General features: G+C 35.9%; 1 protein-coding gene across 4 annotated transcripts in view; it reads right to left on the reverse strand.

The window, feature by feature from the left end:
- The window catches only part of CACNA2D1 (calcium voltage-gated channel auxiliary subunit alpha2delta 1), a 379624-nt gene that overhangs the window by 92906 nt on the left and 266465 nt on the right, over window positions 1-20253 (reverse strand). For all 4 annotated transcript variants that reach the window (XM_017835197.1, XM_017835200.1, XM_017835199.1 and 1 more), the window contains exons 8-10: window positions 10849-10918; window positions 9959-10009; window positions 8797-8896 (exon numbers count right to left, since the gene is read on the reverse strand). In XM_017835197.1, coding sequence (XP_017690686.1) covers window positions 8797-8896; window positions 9959-10009; window positions 10849-10918 — 221 coding nt within the window. The remainder of the gene's footprint in view (window positions 1-8796; window positions 8897-9958; window positions 10010-10848; window positions 10919-20253) is intronic.

The following is a 20253-nucleotide window of genomic DNA, read 5'->3' on the forward strand; positions in this document are numbered from 1 at the left end:
TAGTATGGAATATTTAAGGGCAAAAAGAGGGTGAGAAAGGGATGGATTTAGGTGATTTGGAAAGGAACAAGGAGGGTAAAACAGAGGTTTAAGGGGGAAAATTGTTGTTCTCATGTATATAGTTTATTTGGTTGGGGTTTTTTTTCTGGCCACCTTCTGCATCTCTTCAAGACTGTTCTGCCTTCTTATTAAACTCCATTTCTGTTTCCTTTCCTGTGTAAGGGACTTTCTATCCTGCACACGTGTCTGTGACTTCCATCCAGCTCAGCCAGAGAGAATAGCAGGATGAGGTTGTTGGTGCTGCCTGTGTTTACATAAATGCTCTGCATTTGTTTGTGTTATCTGTGGCCCAGTGTTTGTGTTATGTGTGGGATGGCCCAGTATGCATATATATATATGTGAATATAAGTTATGTATATATGTGCGTATACGTGGGCTCCATGTGTATGTGCCCAAGGGGGATACATTTGTTTGGATCTGAGGCATGGAGCTGCAGCAGCCTCAACTCTCTTGAGCTGTTGAATCGAGCATGATATTCTTTCCCCTCACAGGAAAAAGAGTATATGTATAAACAAACAAATTCCTAAATTCAGATGGCTTAGTTATTATTTTGTAATTCTAAAAGAAAAATAACTTCATTTTCTGAAGGTTTCTTAAGTTTATGTATAGCTATGTAAGGTTCAGTTTAAATGAGAAATCAAAAAAAAACTTGTTGAAACGTGCTTTCTTTCTAAATTCTGCAGTAATAGATCAAGTATGGCCAGACAGTCTTTGAATACAAACATGAGTAGCTTCTGTGGGGGATCTGGCTGGCTGCAGTTACAAAGGCTTCGTAGCTCGAACACAGTTCTGAGCTGAACATGACAACTTGGCTTCTGGAGATGGTCCTGGTGCTAGCTGTAATTTTCAGAGTGAGAAGATTTGATCCTGCACTAATATCACTGTGGTTATTTTGTTATACTGGTTTTACACATTGACATATTATTTAAAGTGAGATATTAAAGAAAAATGCAAGCAAGCACCATAGGGAGTAGTATCATTGGGACAGAAAAGTAACACTTCATTTTCACCTCTTTGTCATAGACTATGCTGTATTTGTCCTCCTTATGTGAGTCTTTGCTGTTCTGTCCTATTGCACAGACTATTGTAGGGCTGGTTAAACTGCAGTTAACAAGAAATTTTTACGTACACTAGGAATAAGAGAAAGCCTAACTACTGAACACATCTGTTGCTAGATAGACATGGCTAAACTGTTAAGAAAAGAAAATAACTACTTGGTATATATTCCCCATTTACAAAGATGAAGGTTAACCTATTTGTATCCTACAAGAACGATGAAGTACTTTCCAGCCCATTAGTAACTAAGGTGAGTGATGAACAACTACCTGGGATAAACATTTAAGTCAGCAGGACAAAACAAAAAGAAAAAAAAATCAACCAACAGCCAAAATCTTTAGGTATTCTTGATTTAAGGCTAAGAGGGGCAATGAGACACTCTAATCTGACCTCTTGCATACTGTCTCACACCCATATATCACTGGTTATTAAATTTCCCTCAGATACTTCTGCAATAAACTGTAACGATTACATTTACTTGTAGATGTTTGCTTAAAATGCATCTTCCAGAAAGGCATTATATATTGATATGAAGACAACCGGAATCTTTCCTTGCAATTTTTTGATGCATATTAACTGCTTATGTGCCATTCAAATTTTTTGGCTTCAACTAGTGGTTCTTGGAGTGTTTTTATCTCACATTTTTGAAAGCCTATGGCTGCATGGGTTTCCTCAGTGACAGCACTTCTCATTTGTGATCAAATTAGTTATTAGACTACTTATTTCTGTACCTTGGAACAGCCAAAAAAAAGGTCAAATTCTGTGAGTTTGAAAGTGTGTCTCAAAACCAGCTTCTCAGGTCTGTGAGATGATGTTTTCAAGAACAAAGCAATCAACCGAAAACCACTTTCAGTCCTCAGAGAAGACACCTACAATATTTTTTTGTAAAATCTGATCCAATCCTTTTCATGTTAAATTAGTGATATGTTCCACATTTATATAATAGTATTCAGGCAGAACAAAGGAGACATACAGTCAAAATCTGAGTTCAAATACTCATAATTTGCCTCTCAGGAGGAAAAGTGAACCATCAATCAGAACACTATTTAGATGGGAAATTGTCTCTAGCCATGTCACTGAAGTGGTACAAACATTTCTAGTTCATCACGTCAGATGAAGATTGAAAGAAGTTTAACTCTTAGTGGTCATTTACTTTTTCTTTTTCTTAACAACAAACTGTGTAATTTGCTTTCATGAGGATCAGAGTCCCACTGAAGTCAACCTCATTTCAAAAAAGTCAGCTGATATAATATCCTCCCTACCCTAACCTTCCTCTCAACTCCAGCCTCACATGAAATACTTTAACATGACTTCACTGACTCCTTTCTTATCTTTCGTTTCTGAGGGGAAAGTAAAAAAAACCATAAAGTTAAAGGCAGATAACCATTTCATACCACCATACTACCATGATTCTTCCTACTCTCATTAATCTATTACAAATAAAATTTTCTAACTTCTTAAGAGCCCCTGGATTTCCACGATTTCCAAAGTTTTTCCATTGTTATTTGCAAAATATTCATCTTCATTACATTTGCTAAACATGTCCTCCAGATATATTTCCCATATATATATATTACCATAGACACATTGCCTTACCCGACCTGTAATTATTAGTACTGCAGAAAGTGAATACAAGATTTTGATCATACCTTCTCTGAGCTTTGTTTAACCTTGGACCTACAGTGCTTATTAAACATAGGTGTATGAAAAAAAAACATTCAATTCAATTGGTCCTGAACAGGGAAGATGCGAGACAATGACCTTCCATTAAGGAACGCTAATGGTTTTCCATTAAGGAACATTCCTACGAAGATGTGCTTCTCTGCAGCTATCATTGTTTCCCCTTTTCTTGAAAATGAGCCATTCAATTTAAGAGAAACTGCAAGGTCAATTAGATGGATTGCTGTTTAGAGAATCAGGAAGCTCAACAGAGCTCTAAACTTGTCTTTATGTTGCTTTTCATTGGCTATGAAAAAACCCCAAAACACATCTCCTACAAAAAAGGAATAATATATATTTGTTTACTGCCTCACACAGTAAGGAGGAGACTGTATATTTAATTGGAGCTACTGTGATTTTTTATCTGAAATGCTCTACCTAAGAGAAATGCTTATGCAGACATGCTTATTGCAGTGGAAACCTGATTCTCTATCTATTTTTTATTTGTCAAATAAAAGATGGCAGGCACCTTCATATTTTCTTCTTAATATTGGCCATTAATGAAAACGAGAAAGTAAGGAAAAAAGTACATTGGCAATCCCCTTCATACCGGAGACATTTTCATCTCCTCTGCATCCACCAATAGAACTACTTCAGTGCCACTTATACCATAATCATGTTTAATTTCTCCCTCAAGCAGTGATGTTATTTGGAAAAACAAAACACCACTGATTTTTTCTGAGTCAAAATTCAAAAGCACAGGGAAAAACCTGTCATACTGTTTAAGTATGCAATTTTATTTCAGGTTCATTAAAAACATTACATTGAATTAATAAAGGAATTAACTGAATTAAGTAAAGGAAAATTGAATTAACTGAATTAATAGAGGAAACCAACTTTATTTTTCAGTAAAATCATGGAAGTTTTTGGCAATTAAACAAAAGTGAATTCACACAAAGCTAAAATTTCTATCAAAGATAACATAGGCATGACAGGCTACCTGGCTGCAAAATCTATCATCCTCCTCCCTTTACTAGGACTTCAGGTTGAAGTTTCCACCCATCGCATGCTTGTTAATTTTTTTAAACAACCTTAATAAAGTAGGTCCCATAAGGAAGGAATATTTCCCTGTATTTAAGAGAATATAGGAGCAATATTAATTGCAGAATACATGATGGAACATGTAGCAGAAAGGGAAAGGAGCCCTTTGACAAACTGACAGCCCCTTAAAGAACTTCCCCGCTCATTATCATATTTAAACATTTAAATTAGGAAGGTATAAATACTGTACCAACTTGGGAGTAAGGCAGACAAAGTAAACAGTTTTGCAACCATTGAGCTGTAGAATTACATGAAAAACTGCTATTAAAAATCAGTGGAAAAAGGGATGTATCTTCCACAGATTGCTTTTATGCCCCAGTATAATTTCATAGGCTGGGTGCATAGCTTTTTCTATCACCTTCCCTCTGAGTTTACTCGATGTGTAGAACTGCACAAGAGCAGGAGATGAGCTTTCAATTTTCCCAGTGTATGATTCTGTTCTATCTTGTATGCTCATGACATTTATTTTCCAGCTCCTAAACAGTAAATACTAGTTTGGGTTTTTACTAAGGCTAAGTGAATTTAAACAGTTCTACAGCTCCTGACCTTTAACACATCTGCTGCTGTAAGGGAGGTTTTTCCTTTGTGTGGTTTTCCATACCTCTACAGATTTGAAATACATTTCTCCCGCACAATACCCACAGTCACAAACAAATTACACTCCCTGTGTCAACATCTGAAACCAAGTCACTAAATCACAACGTGCTGGGACGGAATTGCTGCCCCTATCATCTACCACTCACTGCTATCAAAGCCTATAACTGGATTAGTGGGAAAACAGCTGTATTACTCATACATTTAAGCTCCTTCAAACAGCAGGTTTTCGCCCTGCAACAAAGCACAGCACTTCAGATAAGAAACATGCAAATCCCAGAGGAAACCATGACATGTTAACCCCTAACTATCTTTATGTGACTTAATAGTTCATTCAACCTTTCTCCACTGAAAATAAATGCAAGAACTATGTTCAATCAGTAGAACTAATGTTTTTAAAACATCTACTTTTTGAGCTTTTTTCCCCTAGGATTTCTTCAAATACGAGGCTCAATTCATTAAATCATCCTGTCACTTTCAAGAAGTGATTGGCATGAGCTTAAATCCATGTCTTTCAGTTGTGGGCATGAATCATCATACATATGGGCTTTGTGGGACAACATCTCAGCAGAGGTTAGCAGTAAAACAGCTCTGTAGTTAACTCAAAACCTCATACTAAAGACTCTATGGTTATTAAAGCTAACAAGCCATAAAACAACTGTCATGTTTTAGGCCAAAAGACCCATAAGGGAAAGAAAAATTGTAGATAACTTCCAGTATAGTGCTAGCGTTCACATATCCATCTGCTAATAATGTATTAACTGAACATTTTCACTTAGCTTTTTGGACTTTTTATATAGCCAATCATGTCTAATAGCAGGATTCTTCAAGAGAAAATTTTCTTAAGCAATAACAAGAAGCATATTGAATAAATCTACATTTATTTCACTGAGAAAAAAAATTTGAGTTGATATTTTGGGTTTTGGATTTATTAAGAAAGCACTGGAGCTGGACTTTGGACATGCCTTCTCTGTTACAGAATACTCCGTGAATCATGATCATAGACTTATAGAATCATTTAGTTTGGAAAAGACCTTTAAGATTATCTAGTCCAACTGTTATACTAATACTGCCAAGTCCACCACTAAATCATGTCCCTAAGTGCCACATCTGCACATCTTTTAAAAACCTCCAGGATGGTGACTCCACCACTTCTGTGGGTTGGCAACACTTCCAGAGAAGAAATTTTTCCTAATATCCAACCTGAATCTTCCCTGGTACAACTTGAAGGCCGTTCCCTGTGTCCTATTGCTTGTCACTCATGAGCAGAGGCTGCTCTCCACCTGGCTACAACCTTCCTTTCAGGTAGTTGTAGAGAGTGATGTCTCCTTGAGCCTCCTCTTCTCCAGGCTAAACTACCCCAGTTCTCTCAGGAGCTCCTCATGAGAATTTTGCTCCAGACCCTTCACCAGCTCCGTTGCTCTTCTCTGGACATGCTCCAGCACCTCAGTGTCCTTCTTGTAGTGAGGTGCAAAAAACTGAACACAGGATTCAAGGTGTGACCTCAGCACTGCTAAGTACCAGGGGACAGCCTCTGCCCTTGTCCTGCTGGCCACACTGTTGCTGATACAGGCAAGGATGTCACTGGCCTTTTCGGCCATGGGCAACTTTTCAGCCACTGTCAACAAGCACCCCCAGGGCCTTTTCCTCTATGCAGCTTTCCAGCTACTCTTCCCCCTGCCTGTAGCACTGCATGGGGTTATTGACCAAAGTGCACTTGGTCTGGTTGAACCTCACACGATTGGTCACAACCCATAAATCCAGCCTGCCCAGATCCCTCTCTGCAGAGCCTCCCTACCTTCAGCAGACCAACACTCCCACATAACCTGGCTGCAAACTTACTAAGGGAGACTCAATCCCCTTGTCCAGAGCATTGACAAAGACATTGGACAGGACTGGACCCAACACTGAGCCCTGGGGAACACCACTGCTGACCAGATGATCTTTTGTGTAACACCATATCTCTAGATGATCATCAGACCATTTGGAAAAATAAAAAGATATTATTTTAAAATTAAACAAGAATTAATGAACCATCTGCCATTTAACACAGTACCTAAACCTAATATATTATCAAGCTTTTTGACAAAGGTATACAAGTAAGAATAAATGGGAAAAAACTAAGCAATAAAATGTTGAATTTAGTATTTGAATAAAGATCTCAGACCTTCTAAATAAAAGCCATGTATGAAATTTTCAAAGATCTGACTGAATGATCAGAATAATGATTGTTCTAGTGCCCTGTTGTATTTCAGGTGTAAAGATACTTAAATCAAACAGAAAAATAAAGTAATATACATGCAGAGAGTACAGCAACTAATACCAACTTTGCAGTGGATTAATTCCTCATAGAAGCGAGGCCTGTGTACATGCTTTTGTGAATAATCCTAAGAACAAATAATACTGATAATATATCACCTCCTTGAGCAGTGGCACCTCTAGTGCTAACTTCGAGGCTTTAGTTGGAACGGTGGAAAAACTGAGCAAACCAAAGTAAAAGCTTTTTTAAAAAAAGGAAAAATAAATTTAAAAAAGACCAAACTTCTGCATTCCATTCTCTCACTTGTAGAATGCTTTGTAGCAGTACAACCATTTGTTTCCTATCTATAGCATATGATTTCCTGTCTGTTAGAGAAATAAAATATGCACGTGTCATATCACAGTGTCCACCACAATTCCACTCGTAAATCATCTGAATACATGAAAATATTATACAAAAAAAATTACAATACTGAAAGTATCTAATATAGACTTTTAAATTTAAGTGCACAATACCAAATAGCACTTTATAAATAAGAATTTAGAGATGCTATGTTCTATTATGTACATTTCTGTGAGTGTTGCCCTCCTCTGATGATGAACACAGTCTGACCAAAATGTACTCTTCCGTTCTGCAGTCAAATATCTGCTGTGAGCCTCTAAAGTTCATTCAAATAAAAAAAAAGATTCTTATATATTTTAAGTTACAAATCAGTGGGAAAATGTACTGTAGAAAATATTCAAGGATTTCCAGTTCTTTTTTGACACAAATCCCAACCTTGGGACCTCACCAGAATAACACTGAACCTTAGCTAATAAAATACCCAGAGCCTAAGAAAGGCTTAGTTTTAAGATACACTATTTCTGGTCATCTGGGAGAAAGCGTAAGGAGAGAGTTTGGAAAACTGTATAAATCAAGGGGTAGTAGGGGTCCAGATTTTCCAGCAGTGAAAGGGGGCACAGCTCCACTGAACATAGTAATCAATTTCCATCACTTTAGGATTACCAGCTTTTTGTTTTTTAAATCACTGAACCTAACAACAAGATTTTAGCTCCCTAATACCATTATAGAAAAGCTTATTTCCTTTAATAATAATAATAAAAACCATTTTTCTATCTTTTTTCACTGCGATTTATACTAAAGAAAATGGTCTAATCTACTATTAAAAACTTTAACAAAGGAAATACTATTGACACTAAGGGCTTGTCTGCTACTTGGAGAAAGATCTGGCTAGACTGACAGCAAACAACGAAGCAATAAGTGGTTTTAAAAAAGACTTCTTTTAGTTATATTTCAGGTCTTTCTCCCTCAGGCTGGCTACAACACAACTGCAGAAGTTGAAAATTATCTCCAAAATCATTCCAGTTACTCATCATTCAGGCTGTCTCTTGTCATTATGAGTATGTCAACATTCCTATCCTAAATCCTTAGAATCAAAGCTCTACAGTTGAACAGCTTAATAAAAAATAAAAAAAGCCTTGCCTGAGGCTAGGACATGACATCCAAGGTATCAGCCTGAAAACTGAAAGTTGCCCATACCCTCTATTTTATTATTTATTATGGGAAAAAATTGCTTTGCTACCCATCAAGTTGCTAACTGTAGAACTTCTCAGCAACAGCTCTTTGGTAAGTCAGATATATGGCTGTACATATTCTCTCATCATGTTCATCATACACGTTCTCTCATCATGCATCAATCAACATGAGCAACCTGAATATCTGCTGTGTGGAAAACTTGGAAATCATCAATTATTTCAAGAGAATTTGAATATACCAATCTAATGAAAGATGTGTTATAGAGACCATAGTACTATACTGGAAAGGAGAATTTGGCTTTGCAGAGGTTTATTTAAATGACTTTTGCCCTTCACTGAAATGTATATATAATAACAATTCCAGGACATCCATTTTACTTTATAGGAAAAAAAAATCCTAATGCGATGTTTTGCAATATATTTTAAGTCTCTCTGCAGCTTAACATTCAAGTATCTCATATCCAGGATTAAAAATAGTTTGCTTATAGCTTTGTTGACAATGCAAATTTTGTAGAAAGAACAGATACTCACTGAAACTACATTCACAAAGTCATCGTCAGACAATGTCTCTAACATCTCAATGACTGAGGTGCGGATCAGCTTCAATGTCAATCCACTGACACTCCCACTCCTAACAAAAATCCACAAGATAAGAAAAAAGTTGAATTTAATAAATGTTATGTAAAATGTACAAGGAAAATACAGAACACTCACCAGTACTCTGATCAGCTTTCACACTAAAATTATCAGTTTAGCTTTTGAATGCTCCAACTCATCACTAGTATTATTACACTATTAATAATTACTAAATTAAGTCCAAAACTGTCATTCAAAGTCCCAGTCCTGTGGCTTAGTTGAAGTTATAATGATACATCATTTCCTCACTTTCTTTTCAAAAAGTCTGAGAAAGTTTACCAATGCCTTATCTAAATATTTTAAACTCCCACACACAGATTTACAGCCTTAGATTTTAGATGTGCAAATGACAGCTTGTTTGATACAAGGCAAAATCTAAGCTGAAGTGAAGAAACAACAAGTGTTGATAAAACTCACTGCTGATATGAAAGCAGTTCACCACATGTGAAAACATTAAATGCAAATTCTCTGACTGAGAAACTTTGCAGAATAAAGCAGTCTGAGACATCAGGTTCAGTGCTTCCTTCAGTCCCTCAACATTAGCTACACCAAGGAAGCCTCATCAGTGTAAAGAGAGAGCTTTCATTAATTTGTTTGCTCACTTTCTAGTAATGTTCTACAGTAACCAAATGTATGGTAAAACATACAAAGTCTGCATATGTTCTTATCTTTCAGGCTTACAAAATCACAGTTGCATCTACTGTAATGCTTCTAGTAATTTGGTTTTAGGTTTGTATTCTACAACAAATTTTGGTGTGCACATGAGAAGTATTCACTTGATTACTTCTCTAATTAGTAAGTTGAAAGCAGAATAATATTGAAGAGATTAGAAAAAACAGCTACCTTGTCCCCAGCTACCCAAAGCAACTTTCGGGTTTGGTTTGGGCTTTTTGAAATATTTTTTACTGTGTATTTATTTTGCTCATACCAAGAGTTTTGAACTTTGCATATAAGGACCTCTTAATCCCCTCTCTATTTTTCAGCACACAGAGATTCGTTCAACACATGTAGGTACTTTTATCCCTCTAATGTCAATATTAAGACATTAAACACTTACGCATCAACTAAAATAAGCATGTCTTTGGGAGATGCAGCTCCTTGGATATACCTGAAATAAATAAATGACATAATTGAGACAAATTTGAAAACACATTTTTTGTGAGTGATGGAAGACACTCTGTGATCTCTAAACTCAAACTGGCTGAACCAACAAAATCCTGCTGTTGTATCTAGTACAAAAAACATGTGTTGTTGTTTTCTCTCTTGCTGTGTCTTCTAAGTAAATCAAAGTCTAAACCACACTGGGGAAATCTGGAAGTAGAATACACTGATCAAAATTCACTGTTTTCAGATGTTTAAAAATGAAAAAAATGAATGCTATTTCAGAGCTAAAGATCTTGATGACACATGAATTATCACTCAGACCAGTTTAGGGACAAATATTCAGTCCTCTGAAAAAAACATATCCAACTACATCCAAGTATCAATATTCTTCATGTCTTGGGAGGCTTATAGAAAAAAATCGCGAGAAGTAATCCCACAGCTCTTCTGTCTTTTAGTAATCTAGTGATTTTATTGCTGGTCTAAACCACTGAGACATTTTTTAAACACTTGCAAAAGTCTGGAAAATGGTTCAGTCTAATACTCTGAATTATATTTTATTTTGGTACAAAATAAAAAGTTTTTAATTGCCTTATAATTTTATTTGATAGTTATGAAAAGGTCCACGCAATGCAACAGTATGACACACTACAGTGGATATTGCACAACAAGGAATATGATTTGAAAATTGTTTATTCAGAAGAATTAACTAATTTTAAAAGGGAAATAACAATACCTAAAAGTAGGGAGTACCAGATATAAATAAACAGAAAAAAATGTTTTTACAGTAATATCTAGAAAGTAGGTGATGTATATATGTACCAAACCTTTTAAAAGAAGGCTTACCATGGTCTTCTGCGTACATCATACAGATCTATTTTGTTAGGAGTTCGGCTTTTATCTACCCATGGGGAAGCTAAAAAGAAAAAAAAATAATGTATGGAATAAATTAAAAAACTTCATCTCAAGTATTTGAATTACAACAATATAATGAAGCAACATCACAGATTTTGAACTACATAAATATTAACATTTGGTATTGATAAAAAAAATCTGTGTAATATGTTGTTGAAATATCTATATATCCTTATATATGATCATATAGTATGATGCAATAAAACTGTATATATAAAAACCTTCAAGGGCCAATTGTGCTGAAGAAACAGGTACTGACTATAATTGACCACTGATTTCAATGGAACCAGAAATTCAACTGAAGTACTTCAGAATATGAAATAATTTTTAAAAGAAATATTTGATTAAAAAACTTATACGTTAATTATTATTGCTTACAGTAATGCTGTACCAAGCTAAAGTTCATTTATATACCTAAAAAATTGTACACTGACTCAAGAGGTTTACCTAAAAAAGCAAATTAGAAGAGTAACATGAAAGTATCATATTTTCTGAAAGCAAAATAAGATGTACATGCTTGTGTCTCTGTAAAGAAAATGCTAAGACTGATAACCTTTTGCGGGTGTTTAATCTAGACTTCACCATGATTTTCAGCAAGGGCAGGAATTTTTTCCTTACTGAAAAAACAAAATGAGCCTTTCAAAACCACTTGACAGCTTAACGAATGCAAATAAAAATGTGCAAAGTTACAGGGAATGAGACAATGTTCTGCAATTTGTTCTCTCACTGTATGTCAATGGCCTTAGGAAAGCTATTTCCTGACACTAATAATTTTTCTATCTAAGAAATAAAGAAAGATATAAGCAGATCCAGGATTCTTCACAAAAAAGCATTTATCAAAGACAAAATGGAAGAATTATGATATCTTTGCCCATAAATATAAAATAAGCCACCAGCTTTGAGTAGCTGCCTATTTTTGATATTATGAAGTGAACCCTTTCCTAAGTCACCAAACCCTGAGTTGGCTCATCACCTACCAGAACATTTAAGTCAAGTGTAACCCGCAGTACATTTATCAGTACACATTTAACAGCCATAGAAAACACTCTGTATTGCTGCACACCAGGAGAACCTCAAAGTCTACACCAGTATTGCCTGTGATCCCAGACTAGACCACCTGGCAGGTCCTTTGGGACCTGACAGCAGAAGAGTATTTGAAATTTCCAGAAATTAGAAAATTGAATTTTTAAGACTGATTATATTAAAATTCTAACTTAAGTAACATTACTTAGGTATGCACAGGTCAAATTCACCAGTATTTATGAGCCTACATGGTAAGCACATATTCGATGACAAATTTTTTGTGTCTGTCCAGGCTACCCTATCCATAGGAATTCCATCTGAAAACACATCTTTCAACAACATTCCCTGAGACTTGCAAAATCTGCATGCAATGTACTCCTTTCAGCTTGTATTATGATTGGTTTAAGCAAAATACCAAATATAAATCAAGATACTGACCAACAGTATATTTGGCTATATCTTTGCCAAAACTTCCAGTCTTTCCAGTGACACCCAATAAAAGGCTATGCCATGCCAAATCTGTCCCTCTTAATAGACATGTATCTTGGACAGTCTTCATAAACAGAGAATTATCTGAATGTATGATCTGGATTTATTTCAAAACAACATATAAAATGCAATTTACACTGGCAATGTCACTTTTTTCACATGAAAGGTAAGTCCAGCTCCTTAAGTGCATTCTCCAAAGCAAATGGATGGTGGTTCACAAAGAATTTCAATGCAGGAGTGGAAGAATGGTCCTTCTAACACTATCATCATATTCTACTGTGACAGTAGATACCAGCATAGTTAACCATTTTCAACTGAATCAATGTTCTAAAGACACACAAAGTAAGACTGTCCCTGTAGCCAATATAAATTATCTACTGAAAACCATCATTAGCTAAAACCCTCATTAGCTAAAACCATCATTTAGCTAAAATTTATCTGATATCATAACCTCAAGAAGATGATAGTGTAACTTTATATACTATTTTAAACTCTCTAAGTAAACTCTCTAAGTGCTAAACTAAAATTTAAAGAAATATAGGTTAAGACTACCTTTTACCTGTGTAAAAGACTATGAGAAATAATTCAGCTTCTTTTTTCTACAAAATTTGAGATCTATAAACACATGCTAATTTTATAGCACCTGACATCACTTCCTCGAAGTCAATGCCAGTTGTCTAGTCAGAAAGCACTTCAGAACTGGGGCTTTTAGATCACTGTATGGCAAATCTTTCAGAAGCATGAAGAGATAAAATTAACACCAACTAATACATCAAATAATAAAATTTGAAATGCCTGAAACTTTCCCTAGTATTTCCAAAATCACCAAAAGTCTTTGTATAACAAAAGTTGATTTATTTTTTTTTTTTTTAACTGTAATGCACACCACAACACTACTTTTAAAAATTACTTCTTTTCTTTCTTTCCCCTCTAAATATGGAGAAGATTCCAAAACTTCTGGTTGAAACAGAGTAAAATGAAGGATATGAAGACAAATGTTTCCAAATTGTTCTTCAGTGGAATTCCTTCTGTTAAGACTTGAACTGCTAAGCCTTGCACTTAGTTCTACCATAGCTTTTCAGTAACATTCTGAACTGCAACAAGGTCTGAACGGTTCCCTTCTGGCTACATCTACATTAGTAGGATAAAAAGCACAACAGAAGGGAATACATTCACCAGAACCAGGCCAAGAACTATTGGAACAGGACAACACTTCAATTATACACAAAATAAACTGTGAATAAACCACTCATCACACTACTTGCAGCCTATTTAATCCTTTTGGAGATAACTTTCAATGGTAACACAGTTTTTCTTTTTGGGACGTAGACACAGTGCTGAACACAACAGCTTTAATTCTACTTCCCTTTCAGTACAAACACCAGAGTTTCCATGACTGAAAAACTTATGATCAGATATTAATGGGTGGTGGATTATACACTTATTAAGACACATAAAGTTTAATGAGAAAACTGTTTCTATTGATATTTATGATGGTTTCTACAACAGTTTGCATAATCTAGTAGAAAGTCTCTGCATGGCTAAACATAAATAAGGACTCAGGCCTTAGTACCTAAAATTTCATTCACACCAAAGAAGTGCTGAATTCCCTTTTCAACTTCAAGAATTAACATGACTAAATTACTCATTCATCCTATACTCTCTCTGGAATAGCACTTTTAATTTTAGATGGCTTTGAATGGTCTTAAATCTATTCACTGGTTTTGGTAACATTTTGAGTATTTATGGATATCAGTGAAATGATTATTAAGAGGAAACTGAAATTCCCTTATGATATTTGATCTCCACTGATCAAATTTAATGTATCCTGACTAATTATTTAATTTTTTTTTTTGGGGGGTCAAAGGTGATAAATGCTTTCTATGCAAAAACAAATATACATCTATAATTATACAGAAATAATGAGAAGGGATAAAGACCACTGAAAGAAAAATGTGTTGCCTTATATATAGCATATACTATAAAGACATTTGGGGAAACTGGCTTACATCTTACTGACAAAAGCCATTACATGGCCTAAGATGAAGGTAAAATTAAATACACAAAAAATACGATTAAAATGTTTTGCTAAAAAACTAAAATTGCAGATCAAGGATTTGGAGAGTTACAGTTTTATTTACATAACTTATTTTTTAACACTTTTTTATCAGATGCCTTGGGACCCAGCTCACCAACATCTTCAAGAAATCTGCCTCCGTGTTTCATTATTGCACGTGACTATCTTTGAACTATATCAACACTGCATGGTTCTCTGGTGCATACATCAGGCTTTAGTCATGTTCCTCTTTGATGATTTTGTTGTTTGGCATGTGGATAGATTTGATACTTTATAAATTATTCATTGGATTTGCTATCCTTCCCACCTCTGCTGTTTGCATTACGGAGATACCGGACTGGCTATATTTCGAGCAAGAGGAAGGTATGCTTTCCTTTCACTCTATATGTGCTTTACTTCTGCACATATAGAGTGAAAATCCTCAGTTTTGTTGATTACAAGCAGAACCAATTCATACAGTACAGAGACTGCCACAGGATAAAGCCTAAATGAAAGTATTTGTTAGGAAAGGTTGTTGGCTACAACCTCCCATTCTGAATGCATGACATGATTCCAGAGGCACAGGTGAGCGTCATAATGGAAACTGTCCTGAAAAGTCCTGCCCTGCTCTACTGATTAGGTATGTCTGTGTGAGGAACTGATAGGCAGAGATGAATTATTAACAGCTTTACATCCCCTTGCATTATTAATACACTTGGGAAAAGAGGCTAAAGCTGATAGTAAGACAGGCAACAAATGCCAATTATAAAATCCCAGATAGCATCATCTTATTTTGACTCAAGCCACATTACCTTTCCATCTCAGAGGGTTACTTGGTAGTTAACCTCAATATAGCATTTACCAGGTGTGACATCCCACCAGGTTAGACAAATAAATATTTGTTAAAGTTGAATTTTACCTTGCTATCTCCCAAATAAACATTTATGTGGATAATCAAAACAATCAAACCCATAGACTATTCAATTTCCTGAGCCAGATCCAGTAAAATCTTCCTCAGGTTGAGCAAAGATACAAGCTATAACATATACTTTGCCGCTAGTTTAATTTCTTATTTCTTTTCATCTTTTAGTGAACTTCTGTGAAAAAACCTGCATCCAGATATGTGATAGCCCAGACTATTTGAGAAATGTGATATTCCTCAGCTTATTACTCAGAAAGAAGTCAATTTAATTTCAGGGTAGCAGTAGCACCTTTATAGAATTCCTTAGCTATTTTTCAGTAAAAGGTGAAAAGTGGCAAGACATAGTAATTAAAAATAAGTAACAGTCACAACTTTAAGAGCCCCTTACATTAATCATCATGAAGTGTTTTCAACTGCTAAGCTTAGTACTCAGGATATTTGCATCATAATGATGCCTTGGATTAATAACTGGTTACTACCATCCCCCCCAAGTCAGAGACTGTTCCTGACCAACTCTGCACTACCACACCAGACGTTCAGTCAAAACTGAATGCAGCCACTTCTTCATGATTTTACTCTAATAATTGACTGAAATTGCCAAGATTTCAGGTAAAATATATGCAATGTCCTCTTTGCTTTTCTGTATAGTGATGAAGTTATGAAAGTTAAGGATAATAATCTGAAAGATTTTTCAGAATGTATTACCTATGTGGTATTGGGTAATTATGTTATGGGCAATACTGCATTCAGTTTTATCCCAAATCAGTTCAGCAAAGATTTTATATGGGACTGGTCCATACACAAACAAATCTATTAATATTCGCTCCCAGTATAACAAAAAAACCAAAAGCAATTGGAAGGTGCAACTCCTACTGCAATCTGCAACTTAAAATTAACCTCTCAAATTGCTCTGTGTTATCTTAGTTCAGAAGCAAGTGTTTCTCCTTCTGCATGTATAAACTAAATTTCATCCTAAATGTGCCGCTCACATTAGTTTCACCTGGACTAGCTACCACGTCCCCAAAGAGGGTGGAAGTATCAGAGCTTGAGGACAAGAAGGACAGAAGTAACAGGGTGTTTTGCTGGGTTTGTTGTTGTTTTCTTTTTTTCTCCCATAAAACAAATTCTGGAGATTTCAAACTGTATCATAAAGACACAGAGATGGCATGAATTTTAGCACAAAGACACGGTGACCTGCTGATGCAACTTTTTAAACTCACTAGAAATAGTTCATTATCCTGTAACTGGGTAGATCTGCTTTCATAATTGCAACGTTCAGCACATCAATTTTGAAAAATGAGCCACAATTGAACTTACATTGTAAGACTTCTCATATCACAAAACGAGGTTGTAGTGAGGTGGGTGTCAATCTCTTCTCCCAGGTAACAAGTGACAGGACGAAAGGAAATGGCCTGAAGTTGCCCCAGGGAGGTTTAGATTGGATGTTATGAAAAATTTCTTCACAGAAAGGGTTGTGAAGCATAGGAACAGGCAGCCCAGGGAAGTGGTAGAGTCACTATCCCCGGAGGTTCAAAAAACACATGGATGTGGCATTTGAGGACATGGTTTAGTAGTAAATATGGTGGTGGTGCTGGGTTGATGGTTAGACTTCATGATGTTAAAGGTCTTTTCCAACCTAACAATGTTATGTTCTACAAGCATGGTTAGATTCAAATCATGTCAGCTCATGTCCTTCCCTCCCAGATTTCAAGGGATAAAAAGAAAAGGGAAGTCAACAACACTCAGAGAGGTTTATTTCTATACAAAAGGTAGAAGTATCTAACTCACACACTAATTACACTAATTGATAATTTATAAGCTGCATTACTAGGAAGGGTTTGGGCTTTACTTTGTTTTTCTACTTTAAAGGCTCCTTTAAATGTTGAGCTGTTAACAGGAGCTAACAGCTATAAAATACAAAACCTTTTGAAAAAAAAAGTGAAGTTCTCAGTTTTTTCAAGGCTTTTGATTCATTTTGTATGGATTTTTTAGGCTTTCTAGTCTCTTAGTATCTGCTTCAGTAATTACTTTCTCTGGAGAGTTCAATATCATGGCCAAAACACTATTGCTTGCCATTAATTGTTAACACAAGAGCAGCTGTGCACAGCAAGCCCTTCATTTGGAGAGATACCATTTTATTTTATTAGAAATTGATTTTTGAAGCTCTTCTATTATTAATTTGTCTAAGCAAGGAATGCACCAGTAGCTGAGTGAGACCTGCTTCTCTAATATCTGGAAACAGGTTAAGATTTGATTTTTTTTTTTTTTAATGAAGGATAAGAGATCATACTAGCTCTTTATCCATTTTTCAATACAAGAGTTTGAAGACTTTTGGGACAAAATTATTTTTCTGAATAATCAGCACTGAAAAGTTGTTTTCTTTATCTGTGAATTTTTCCATTTAACACCTTGTAAGCTCTAATTACAAAGAAATATCCCAGTAAAATACTGGCATAAGCAATACAAAGAGATTTTTCTCTAATTAATTAAAATTCCCATCATATTATATGTACTTATTACATAAATAAAAGAAGGCTAAATACAAGGCAACTCTACAGTAAAAAAAGGGAAAGAATACAACAGTTCTTTACACTGTACTCTTCAGTACCTACATTAGAAACATCCAGAGAAGATTACCAGACCTATTGATATTGAAATAATGAATTTAAGTATGAGTTAATGAATGTAAAAGCACACTGAATCTTAAAATATTGTTGCTATGCATATTCCTGGCTTGAATACCTAACCTTCAGAGGATCACTGAAGGAGCTATTTTATCTCTTTATCCGTTTCTTTTATCTGCAAAATAGGGACAGTGAAGTTTTTTAAGAGTTTTGAAACCAGAAGTGTTTTGAAGATGAAAATTTAGGCATGTGTTATATGCCATGCAGCATATACATGCTATGCACTATAGCACAAAATAATCTAGGGGTCTCTGAGAACATAAAGTGTCCTGGAACAGGACTGGAGAACTTTGAAGTACAGAAGAAACAAAACCCCATTGCTATTCGCTAGAGAAGGCTGCCAGCATGTGTAGTCCCTTCAGTCATGCTGTGGGGCTGTCTAAAGGATTCTAATAAAACTCTGACTAGTCCTGTTTAATAATACAGGTACACCTTTAAAGCCGAGGGAGCAGATGAACTTAAGAAAGACATGTATACGTGATTAAGACATGTTCAGATATGCTTAAAGAATTCTTCTCTAATACGGGTAAGGTCAAATGAAGATGACAAGTCTGTGTGTCCAGGTTATGTGGTAAGAGAAGGTTACGGAGCTGCAGGTTGGGCTCTGCTTTCTCCTTTATGAAAGAGCCCCCAACAAAAAACTCCATAAATACAACAGAGAAAAATCCCACATCTATGCAGCACTTTGGGGAAGCACTTTGGAAGACATACCCTTTGCCAGACATACCATATTGTGAAAGCAAGTTTTCAGTGGAATTTCCCGTTGGCCCTTTTAAATCTCCAGATGGAAGTGGGAAGATTTGGAACATCTGGGGACAGGATAGTATTTCTTTTTCGGTTTTATTTTTGTTATGAATTGCCTCAACTTTTTAGATCTTGACCAAACATGGCACATTCCCACCTTCAGGTTACTGCAGACCAAATATTGTCACAATGAGCCTACGTTCAGCATTTCTTCACAAAAGGAGCTGAATCTCCTCATGCATCATCATGCTACCGTTATGGATATAGAAAACTCACTAACTGAAATCTGAGACTATCGGTACTACCAGTATCCACGTCAGTACTACCCTTTCTAGTATTACCCTTGGGAAAATCATTATTTAGTATACTTCCCTGAGAGATTTGAGTCAGTACTGCTGACCAAACAGGTTTTTTACTACACATTCATCTAAATCAAGACTGTGTTTTCATTTGAGTAAGCCTGTGAAGCCAAATTTTCTTAGTATATTTATTACTATAACTAGAAAGCCTCCTATATCATATTTAACTGCAAATAAATGTAGTCAAAAAAACCCCAAAATGCATTCTTTACTGAGGATCTCAGTTTTACAAAAAAAAACAAACAACAAGAAACAAACCAAAAGAGAGTGTGCATCTGGTAAAAGGCAAATAAATCCAAAGTGGATTTTAAATGATTATGAAGGATGATCTTGCAATGATACCCACCAGTCCCCTCAATACTCATGGGTCCATGCCATCAGGTCAGAAGAACTTCTGCAGAATCACAGAATGTGCTGAGTTGGAAGGGATCCACAAGGACTATTGAGTCCTGCACAGGACACTCCAAGAATCACACCATGTGCCTGAGAGCATTGTCCAAATCCTTCTTCAACTCAGACAGGCTTGGTCCTTTGACTACTTCCTTAAGGAGCCTATTCCAGTGCTCAACCACGTTCTGGGTGAAAAATCTTTTCCTAATATCTCACCTAAACCTCCCCTGACTCAATTTTATGCCATTTCCTCAAGTCCTGTTGCTGGTCACAAGAGTGAAGCAAGTTATGATTGCCCCAGGCTTGTGACTAGTGAGGACTGGTCTTACAAGTAAGGACTGAGGTAAAGAGGATAATGAGTACCTCAGCCTTTTCCATACTTTTTGTCAACAAGTTGCCAGCCCCGCCATGGAGCAGCAGACCCACATTCTGCAGCAAGTCCATATTTTCCTTAGTCCTTTTGTTGCTGATGTTTCTGTAGAAGCTCTCCCTGTTGCAATTCATATCTCTCACCAGATTCAACTCCAAGTGGGCTTTGGCTTTTCTAACCATGTTTCTACATCCTTGGACAGTGTCTCTATATTCCCTCCAGGTCATCTGTCCTTCCTCTTTTACACTTCTCTTTTAAACTAAGGATTTTATCAGTATCTTTATCACATAAAGACAGAG

Source organism: Lepidothrix coronata, unplaced genomic scaffold (genome assembly GCF_001604755.1).
Source record: "Lepidothrix coronata isolate B3197 unplaced genomic scaffold, Lepidothrix_coronata-1.0 Scaffold251, whole genome shotgun sequence".
NCBI classification, from domain to species: Eukaryota; Metazoa; Chordata; class Aves; order Passeriformes; family Pipridae; genus Lepidothrix; species Lepidothrix coronata.